At 37.6% G+C, this 9,914-nt stretch overlaps 3 protein-coding genes across 3 annotated transcripts; all 3 read right to left on the bottom strand.

The window, feature by feature from the left end:
* Positions 1-464: 464 nt before the first annotated feature.
* LOTGIDRAFT_167320 (hypothetical protein) lies at positions 465-860 on the bottom strand (the record flags this gene model as incomplete). The annotated part of the gene is made up of 1 exon (XM_009064800.1): positions 465-860. One exon carries the CDS (start codon positions 858-860, stop codon positions 465-467), a length of 396 nt encoding a protein of 131 aa, XP_009063048.1.
* A 493-nt stretch (positions 861-1,353) lies between these two features.
* Positions 1,354-1,818, bottom strand: LOTGIDRAFT_87458 (hypothetical protein; the record flags this gene model as incomplete). Its single annotated transcript, XM_009064801.1, has 1 exon — positions 1,354-1,818. A coding segment is annotated over one exon (465 nt), but the record flags the coding sequence as incomplete, so codon positions are not given.
* A 546-nt stretch (positions 1,819-2,364) lies between these two features.
* LOTGIDRAFT_167322 (hypothetical protein) lies at positions 2,365-3,207 on the bottom strand (the record flags this gene model as incomplete). Its single annotated transcript, XM_009064802.1, has 1 exon — positions 2,365-3,207. One exon carries the CDS (start codon positions 3,205-3,207, stop codon positions 2,365-2,367), a length of 843 nt encoding a protein of 280 aa, XP_009063050.1.
* Between the last annotated feature and the right edge of the window lie 6,707 nt (positions 3,208-9,914).

Raw genomic sequence — 9,914 nt, forward strand, 5'->3', positions numbered from 1 at the left:
TTTGGTTTTACGGAGGAGAATTTACAGCCAAAATTTTTGACTTTTTGGGGTTGGAATGTGTTTCTTTTGAATGTAAACTTACAAAAGATTATATTGTTATCAAACACATTCTAAGACTATCAGTACTATTTTGAGGCTGATATTCAAATTCTCTTCAAAAAATCAAAAAACTTTTCAACTTGCATAGACAATAAAAGTTTTTTCTGTCTATTTATTTTCAAATTTTATACTTTTCATCTAAAGTAAACTGATTTTTACACTAATGTTACTTCCAGAATTAGGCTATTTGAATTCACATCTACCAAGTTTCTATGTAATTTCTACATTTGTCACTTTGTTAAAACAACTAAAGCGAGTAAGTGCAAACTGCAGCTAGATTTTGAATATGTTCAATATGATGGGTTAATGTTATACACCACTTAATCGCGCGATGAGATAACTATTTCTTTTCATGTTTCTTACAATCATGAGTCCATATTTTGTATTGTGGTAGTTTCACGATGGCTTGGAAATGATGAGTCCATATTTTGTTTTGTGGTAGTTTCATGATTGCCTGGAAATGATGAGTCTATATTTTGTATTGTGGTAGTTTCACGATGGCTTGGAAATGATGAGTCCATATTTTGTTTTGTGGTAGTTTCATGATTGCCTGGAAATGATGAGTCTATATTTTGTTTTGTGGTAGTTTCATGACGGCCTGGAAATGATGAGTCCATATTTTGTTTTGTGGTAGTTTCATGATGGCCTGGAAATGATGAGTCCATATTTTGTTTTGTGGTAGTTTCATGACGGCCTGGAAATGATGAGTCTATATTTTGTTTTGTGGTAGTTTCATGACGGCCTGGAAATGATGAGTCCATATTTGTTTTGTGGTAGTTTCATGATGGTCTGGAAATGATGAGTCCATATTTTGTTTGTGCTAGTTTCGTGACTGCCTGGAAATGATGAGTCCATATTTTGTTTTATGGTTGTTTCATGGCGGCCTGGAAATGATGAGTCCATATTTCGTTTTGTGGTTGTTTCATGACGGCCTGGAAATGATGAGTCCATATGTTGTTTTATGGTTGTTTCATGACGGCCTGGAAATAATGAGTCCATATTTTGTTTTATGGTAGTTTCATGACGGCCTGGAAATGATGAGATCATATTTTGTTTTGTGGTAGTTTCATGACGGCCTGGAAATGATGAGTCTATATTTTGTTTTGTGGTAGTTTCATGACGGCCTGGAAATGATGAGTCCATATTTTGTTTTGTGGTAGTTTCATGACGGCCTGGAAATGATGAGTCCATATTTTGTTTTGTGGTAGTTTCATGACGGCCTGGAAATCATGAGTCCATATTTTGTTTTGTGGTAGTTTCGTGATTGCCTGGAAATGATGAGTCTATATTTTGTTTTGTGGTAGTTTCATGACGGCCTGGAAATGAGGAGTCCATATTTTGTTTTGTGGTAGTTTCATGATGGCCTGGAAATGATGAGTCCATATTTTGTTTTTTGATAGTTTCATGATGGCCTGGAAATGATGAGTCCATATTTTGTTTTGTAGTAGTTCCATGACGGCCTGGAAATGATGAGTCCATATTTTGTTTTGTGGTAGTTTCATGACGGCCTGGAAATGATGAGTCCATATTTTGTTTTGTGGTAGTTTCGTGATTGCCTGGAAATGATGAGTCCATATTTTGTTTTGTGGTAGTTTCATGACGGCCTGGAAATGAGGAGTCCATATTTTGTTTTGTGGTAGTTTCATGACGGCCTGGAAATGAGGAGTCCATATTTTGTTTTGTGGTAGTTTCATGATGGCCTGGAAATGATGAGTCCATATTTTGTTTTGTGGTAGTTTCATGACGGCCTGGAAATCATGAGTCCATATTCTGTTTTGTGGTAGTTTCGTGATTGCCTGGAAATGATGAGTCCATATTTTGTTTTGTGGTAGTTTCATGACGGCCTGGAAATGATGAGTCCATATTTTGTTTGTGGTAGTTTCATGACGGCCTGGAAATGATGAGTCCATATTTTGTTTTGTGGTAGTTTCGTGATTTCCTGGAAATGATGAGTCCATATTTTGTTTTGTGGTAGTTTCATGACGGCCTGGAAATGAGGAGTCCATATTTTGTTTTGTGGTAGTTTCGTGATTGCCTTAAAATGATGAGTCCATATTTTGTTTTGTGGTAGTTTCATGACGGCGTGGAAATGAGGAGTCCATATTTTGTTTTGTGGTAGTTTCATGACGGCCTGGAAATGAGGAGTCCATATTTTGTTTTGTGGTAGTTTCATGACGGCCTGGAAATGAGGAGTCCATATTTTGTTTTGTTGTAGTTTCATGACGGCCTGGAGATGAGGAGTCCATATTTTGTTTTGTGGTAGTTTCATGACGGCCTGGAAATGATGAGTCCATATTTTGTTTGTGGTAGTTTCATGACGGCCTGGAAATCATGAGTCCATATTCTGTTTTGTGGTAGTTTCGTGATTGCCTGGAAATGATGAGTCCATATTTTGTTTTGTGGTAGTTTCATGACGGCCTGGAAATGATGAGTCCATATTTTGTTTTGTGGTAGTTTCATGACGGCCTGGAAATCATGAGTCCATATTTTGTTTTGTGGTAGTTTCACGATGGCCTGGAAATGATGAGTCCATATTTTGTTTTGTGGTAGTTTCATGACGGCCTGGAAATCATGAGTCCATATTTTGTTTTGTGGTAGTTTCGTGATTGCCTGGAAATGATGAGTCCATATTTTGTTTTGTGGTAGTTTCATGACGGCCTGGAAATGATGAGACCATATGTTGTTTTGTGGTAGTTTCATGATGGCCTGGAAATGATGAGTCCATATTTTGTTTTGTGGTAGTTTCATGACGACCTGGAAATGATGAGTCCATATTTTGTTTTGTGGTAGTTTCATGACGGCCTGGAAATGATGAGTCCATATTTTGTTTGTGGTAGTTTCATGACGGCCTGGAAATGATGAGTCCATATTTTGTTTTGTGGTAGTTTCGTGATTGCCTGGAAATGATGAGTCCATATTTTGTTTTGTGGTAGTGTCATGACGGCCTGGAAATGCGGAGTCCATATTTTGTTTTGTGGTAGTTTCATGGCGGCCTGGAAATGAGGAGTCCATATTTTGTTTTGTGGTAGTTTCATGATGGCCTGGAAATGATGAGTCCATATTTTGTTTTGTGGTAGTTTCATGGCGGCCTGGAAATGAGGAGTCCATATTTTGTTTTGTGGTAGTTTCATGACGGCCTGGAAATCATGAGTCCATATTCTGTTTTATGGTAGTTTCGTGATTGCCTGGAAATGATGAGTCCATATTTTGTTTTGTGGTAGTTTTATGATTGCCTGGAAAATACATGTGTAGAAACAGAAAGTGCACTTAGGTTTTCTTAGATTTTTTTTAGGGTATTGTACGATTTTCGTACATTTCTAGTACTTCTTTTACAAGTACTCAAGACCCAAATCAACCCCTGAAAATGGCGAATCTGTCCCTTTAAATGAACTTTAATCTATTTTCCTCTCCTTTCCACCCTCTGAAAATGCCTGGCCCTTGAAGAAGGTATCACCATTCTCAAATGTGTACTAATGCCTGTATTATATGTGTTAAGATATTCGGAGCACATTAATATTAAATCTTATTCACCCCCTGTGACTTCTGGAACATTACAGCGGTCAATAATTGAGTCCATCCATGTTTTATCACATATAGATAGTGGAACTTCATATATTTTATATAGCACAGACGAACTAGGTTGTGTTTCATACAGTCAACCTTAAAACAGAGGGTAGAGGTCATGTCGCCTTCGGCTTAGTGCAGAAGATTAAGACTGAGCTTAAAACTTCGCATTGGGGGACAATACTGAGAAAGCGTAAACCTTAATATTGAGGGACAATACTGAGAAGGGTAAAGCTTGATACCGAGGGAAAATACTGAGAAGCATAAAGCTTGATATTGAGGGACAATCCTGAGAATCATTATGCTTAATGATGAGAGACAATACTGAGAAGCGTAAAGCTTAATATTGAGGGACAATACTGAGAATCGTTATTCTTGATATTGAGGGACAATACTGAGAAGGGTAAAGCTTGATATTGAGGGACAATACTGAGAAGGGTAAAGCTTGATATTGAGGGACAATACTGAGAAGGGTTAAGCTTGATATTGAGGGACAATACTGAGAAGGGTAAAGCTTGATATTGAGGGACAATACTGAGAAGGGTTAAGCTTGATATTGAGGGACAATACTGAGAAGGGTTAAGCGTAAAACAAAGGGTAGAGGTCAAATCCCCTAAAGCTTAGTACAGAGGATCAAGACTGAGAAGAGTATATATCCTGTTCTTCCATTGTAAAAAGATTGTAAAAATATACAGAACACCCAGTCCAAACTTCCCGCCACAATTTTTCTATACTTGAAATAAAGATTAAAATTGAAAAACAATTCAAGGGACACATTCGACATTTCGGGGGTTGAAATGGGTCTTGAAAATAAATAGTCTTCAGAAGTACTAGAAATGGACAAAAATCGCATATTTCTTCAAAGATTGGTAATTTACGCTCCCTAGTAGCTTTGATTTTGAATAAAAGTATTTAGCACTACTGTTACAATTACCAGTATGAAATATACACTTCTTTTGAACTTTTTGACGCGATAATAAACATTATTACCATACCAAGTTTTGTCGAAATCCGGCAAGAATCGCGCTTTTTAGTGTTTACGAGCTAAAAATTGAAAGCGTTTTCAAAAACAAGGGCAATAACTTATACCAAATATTTTTCGATTCTTCTGATTTTCAATAAGGTTCAATAAGGATAAACACCCAAACCAAGTTTCGTTAATTGTGCCTTCAAGAGTATTAACGGGCTAAAATAAACGCGTTTAAAAGAACAAGGACAATAATTCTTACGATTTTTTTGTATTCTTCTTATTTTCAATAGGGTTCACCTATTGAACCGTGGGTGATAACAAACAATCACACCAAGTTTCGGCAAGAATTTTGCCTCCTAGCGTGTTTTCCAGCAATTGTGGACGGACCTGACGGACTCATTTCATGTGGGCGTATAAAAATACCTTGAACTAGTAATTTCACTTTCTATTTCTATATATGTCTTTTCTATATATGGCAGAGTCATTTTAACATTATTCGGATTATTCTGGATACACGTGGATTTGAAGGCTAAAATTTCGATGGTGAGCTGTGAATAAATATTATGTAGTGTCATATGGTGCACAATGATTGGAATCATTTATTAGAGTAAGCAAGTATTTATAAAAAACACTATCCAATTGGCTACCAGAGGCTTGATAAAGAGTAGGTTTCCGTGACCCAGTACTCTTTCTAATGAGCTTCGTACTGCCCAAATAAATATATCGACCCCTAAATATACCTTGAGAAAAACCTTAATTGTATAATGGTCGACTGGCTACCCCAATTTGAAAATTAAAGGCGAGGACATCAAAGAGCAGAAAATAAACTACTACAAATTTGATATTTTTCTCGTTCATTGCCTTCATCGCTGCATATTCGCATTTTTAGAATGTATTTGCTATTTGCACCGTCAACCGTCACGATGCGTGTTCTCTTTGGCTGCTAACAACGGTACGGATAAGATAGGACACAATGGGCGCGCTAGCTTTGGGTTTTTTTGAGAGCGTGAAGCCATTTTGATTGTCAAGAATGATATTAAGTGACTTTATTAGGGTTAGGTAGGGCCATGTATTGTTTAATGTCCATTTTTGTACCGTCGCGGTGCGAATCGCCACGGCTTTTTTTGAAAGATCTCTCATACACATGGATTTATCAACTCAACGCCTCTTTACCGGAATCCTCCAAGCTAAAACCGCTATTCGTGCTCAGTAAGTAGGACCTTTATTATGGCAATTTTAACTGTTAGGAAGAATGAGCCTGTGGCACATCAAATATTCCCAGAGAAAAGTGTTCATGTCAATTGAGGAGTGGATTTAGTGCATTTTTAGATCATCAAGCGACCCAATCCCGCCTTTACTAACCAAGTTAAACCTTATTTAGCCATCCAAACCATTCCATCCTCGAACCAGATCTCGACTGTCCCCAAAGCTGTTTCCCAACAACTACCAAACAAATACTAATCACCCCATTGACAATGATTCCCACATCACCCCATCCCATTTCACTTCTTCACAATTTGCCCCTTAAATTGTTTCCTATTCGCCCCTTTCCAATATCGCTGCATAGAAAGGTCTCTCAACCGATCATACACAGGGGTTTATCAACTAAACACGGGATTCCTCTAAGCTAAAACCACTATTTGAGCTCAGTAGATAATAAATTATAAGCTATAACTGTGAGGAAGAATGAGCCTGAGCACATCAAATGTCCCCAGAAAAAAAGGGTTCATGTCATTTGGGGTTGGAGTGGGAGGCCTGTATCCAGAAATTTGTTTTTTTAATTCATATCAAACCTGATCGAACGTTTTCCCGTTTAGCCAAACAAATCTCCTAGCATTCAAATTGACCGGCCTTTGTTGCGAACCCGTAGTTTACCAAGTCCTAGTCCAGCAGACGTAGGGAAACGTTCACGCCACAACCTTCATCAACAAGACAGTAAGGGAGATAACCAACATTTTTCTTTCATAAAATTTAATATTCTTTAAGTACTTATTACAATTCATTGCGTGGATGAATGTAGTAATTTTCGAACGCCGTACTTCTCTCCCAGATATTTAAAAACCACACTTTATCATGAAATTCGACCAGTTCTCTTTTCAATATATCCATATAAAGTTTGCCATGAAATATGCTAAACTGTGCTGAACATTTAGTAAAATAAAATACGTGAGGTGATTTAATTGCTATATGTATGTCCTTATTTCTCTTTAAAGCGTTTCGGATTGGAGTTTTTAGAGATCGAATCCGGTCAATAAAGAATGAATAATGTTCTCTCAAAAAATGAGCATAGTAATGAATGAGGAACACAATACGTCCAGAACTTGGTGCCTCATTTAACAGAACAACTGTCGGTTTGAAGTTGTTTTCCATGAAGGCGTTTTAAAACCCTCCACAAAGGGAAATTCTTGAACTGCCCATGTGAGTCTAAAATTATACTGTGAAACCTCACAATAGGATGTCCCGTACCATGTCCACTCTTCTATGATCTGTATAGCTTTTTTCAGTCATTAACCGATTCTCATACGGCTTTGTTCATGATAGTTAGATATTTGTTGTATTGTTTGCCCTTTTGGACAGCATATATGTATAGGTTAATGGTTGAAAGCTTGTCAATAAGTCTAATAATGATCGTGGTGCGAGGACCGGAGCTTGAGACCATTAACCAACTCAAAATACAGTTCACAAACAATTACATCTACTCCAGCATGTGTTTTGATATAGGTCACTTGAGATCCAATCACATGCCTAACAATACAGGCAATCTTTCAAAATGTCCTGTCAGGAAAATAAAAAAAAAAGATACCTGTTCGAGTTACATACTATTATTCCCTTATTGCTTTGTCGTTCATTTCATTATAAATGATATGGATATGGATTAAAATGGATATTTTACTTATTTAATTTTTGTATATCTGGCCTGTAACTCATGGATTACAATTTGAATATGCATGTCTACAGGTCAGTTTTTCCCTTTCCCTTATGATCCATTCAAGTATTTCAGAATCGAAATACAAGATTCATGTCCAGTGGCGTAGTAAGGATTTCATTGACCGAGAGGACATCCGAGGCCCTCGACTCCCCTCTCTGGATTTTATTGGACACTAGATATGTTGGGGATCCTTGTAAAATTTATCTTATCCAGGAAGGCGGAGAACTTGTTATGGCCCTTAAATACACCACTGTCATGGCATATACGGCATCGTTTCGTGATTTACATTTTGTATTGTTAAACTTTATAAGCAATTAATGACAAGGATGACCGAGCTATTAGAATTCTTATTCCCTTGGCTGTATCAAATTTGAAACATTAGTGTTGTTTGTGAAGAGATTTTAGTGCTTTATTTCTGACAAAATAAGAATAATATTCTAATTCTAAGAATAAATCTTAGATTAATCCCCTTAATACACCGCTGACCAAATCACGAAGTTCAGGTTTCTCAGTAAATATGTATCTATGATTTTGAATGTAGCCTGATTTAGGCCTGAAGCTTGAAAAAGGTGAATTTTTATTGTAAAACTGTCCCTTTAAGTTTCGAGGTAATTTTTGGCGCGAATTTAGTGATCATGCCATGAGTTCTGTTCAGTATTAAAGGTCCCCTACCGTGTAATATACTCCACAAACATGTCGGTTTTGCAGTTTTTTCTCTTGTCAAAGTTGTAAATAATGCCTTATTCATTGATCAAAAGATTTTTTGAACAAATTTTAGACTTTAGGAAGGAAATTTATTGTCCAGTATCAGTTTTCAGTATTCAGTCAACCAGCTAGTCTGAATTTTCATGGATCTTTTCCTTTAATAGTTTATCAACTTTCAGAAAATTGATGAGAAAGTGACATGTTAAAACCAACAGAAACCCAAAACAATTTTTGGCGGGAAAAGTTGACACGTAGAGCACGTGAATGTAAAATTCTGGCAGCTGATTGGCTGAAATTCAAATTGTCAGTTAAAAAGAGGGAGGAGTTGAACGTTAAATCATCGTTTGCTTGTAACGGTACAAGAATTCCATGAGCATTTCTGAGCGGGATTTCGACATACTCGGTGCGATATCTGTGAACTGTGGTGAATACTGATTTATTTTATATTATTCTGTACTATTTTGGATGGTTTCTGACTTATATCTGTGATATGTGTATGGTTTTATATATTCTGTGTATTATTCTGGATGGTTTGGGATACTTTTGTGATATTTCTATGGAAACATGGAATAAACGATGATAAATACTTTTTGGAAGGAGCTTTTTCAGGAATATATTCAGAAGAAGGTAAGCCATTTTCTTCATTCAAAGTCTTGATTGTAAACTTGAAAGGAATATTAACAGGTTTTCTGAATTAGGAACAATATCCAGTTATACCTCAAACCTTATTTTCAAACCTCACAAACTCAGAGGCATGTACAGTGGTGTATCTGGGCAATATTTCACGGCTTCCCGCATTCGAAAATGTCCAAGGGCCCTCTAACTTAACCCCAACGTAACTCTCCCCCTCCCCTGCCCGATGCATGCGCATCCACATGCATGCCTTTTATTTCATTCAGAACTTCCAAACCTTTTTTCTAGATATTCTGAAATGCCCCAGCCCTCAATATTTATACATTTTTATGCGAACGGCCATAATAGGGCTACAAATTGTCGAGGGGGCCAATAGCACATGGCAATTAAAAACGCAAGTTTCCTCCAACCTCCTCAGATTGACTTGTTGAGTCGCCTAGTTGAGCCTTCCTTAACCATCCCCCTCCCACCATAGACAGATGGCGTTGCTATAAAGCAGTGGGTGGATGGGCCAGTAGCACTAGGCAGTTAAGAGCTGTAAGGCTGGGCCTTCCCGTAGAGTAGCCACTGCCCCAGACCTAGTCCGAAACATCGATAATCTGAAATGATTGACTTGTTGAGTCGCCTAGTTGAGCCTTCCTTAACCATCCCCCTCCCACCATAGATGAGCCAGTAGCACTAGGCATTTAAGCTGTAAGGCCGGGCCAGCCAAATATCTGCCCCTTTCCCGTAGAGTAGTCACTGCCCCAGACCTAGTCCGAAACATCGAACTTTACTTAAGCGATAACTGTCAAATTATCTATCAGAGGCAGGAGTAGAAACAGATGTTTCGGACTCCTCGAGACCCTGACTTTGAGTCCATTATCTGGTGTTTTATAATCTACTGTTCTGTGTCTAATGAAATCGGAAAACGAAATGCATTTGTTAGTCTATAATATGATATTAAGGAGGGGCAGGGTAGCCTAATTTAGAACTAGGGGGTGAGGATATTAAAGAGAGGGTGGCCTATGTTTG

The sequence above is a fragment of the Lottia gigantea genome (genome assembly GCF_000327385.1).
Source record: "Lottia gigantea unplaced genomic scaffold LOTGIsca_65, whole genome shotgun sequence".
Classification (NCBI taxonomy): domain Eukaryota; kingdom Metazoa; phylum Mollusca; class Gastropoda; family Lottiidae; genus Lottia; species Lottia gigantea.